This window comes from Echinops telfairi, unplaced genomic scaffold, assembly GCF_000313985.2.
Source record: "Echinops telfairi isolate 266 unplaced genomic scaffold, ASM31398v2 ScPeMD7_7468;HRSCAF=8506_0, whole genome shotgun sequence".
NCBI lineage: Eukaryota > Metazoa > Chordata > Mammalia > Afrosoricida > Tenrecidae > Echinops > Echinops telfairi.
In genome coordinates this window covers 24,151,554-24,152,128 of record NW_022111369.1, presented here as the reverse complement: position 1 = coordinate 24,152,128, position 575 = coordinate 24,151,554, and the positions used below count along the sequence as shown (strand labels likewise).

Genomic DNA, 575 nt, shown 5'->3' with positions numbered 1-575 from the left:
TCGCTGCCCGGCGGCATCCTGCAGCCGGTGCAGGACGACAGTAGCAAAACTTCGCCAAGGTCACATCGAAGCGACGGGGAGTTTTCCCCTCACTCCCATTACAGTGACTCGGACGAGGCGAGTTAGGCTGGTGACCCCAACCCGGAAACCCGAGGCAGCAACAAAGTCACCCTTTCCCAGCGCACCAGCCGCGTCGCAGTTAGACTCCCGCACCCTTTCATTGTCCCCTTGCTGCGGGCGTCGTTTAAAACGACCTGGCTTCAGGGGGCAGCTGCCCCTGACCATTTGCGAATGCCGCCGCTGCTCCCACTCCTGCTGGGCCAGACTGTCGATGGACACGTGCTGTTAGAGCTCGGTTCTCTCCCTCCACCGTCGATTGCCCTGTAGATAGATGCGGTACAATTGGAGTTCCCCACCCCCGCCCATGGCATCATTTATTCAAGTTCCAGTCCGCTGCTAAAACACCATAGCTTCTTGTCGGTCGCTGGTTTGTGTTTAATTATTTTATGCCCTGGGCATCCATCCCTGTGTGTTGCGCGCACTCACGTGAGTCTTCCCAAGTCCTTCTCCCAAAA

The 575-nt window shown here is 57.6% G+C and overlaps 1 protein-coding gene across 1 annotated transcript in view; it reads left to right on the top strand.

Annotated features, from left to right (window-relative positions):
- Nucleotides 1–126, top strand: part of ATOH1 (atonal bHLH transcription factor 1) — a 1,032-nt gene extending 906 nt beyond the window's left edge. Inside the window, exon 2 of the mRNA XM_004703432.1 lies at nucleotides 2–126. Coding sequence (XP_004703489.1) covers nucleotides 2–126 — 125 coding nt within the window. The remainder of the gene's footprint in view (nucleotide 1) is intronic.
- Nucleotides 127–575: the final 449 nt, after the last annotated feature.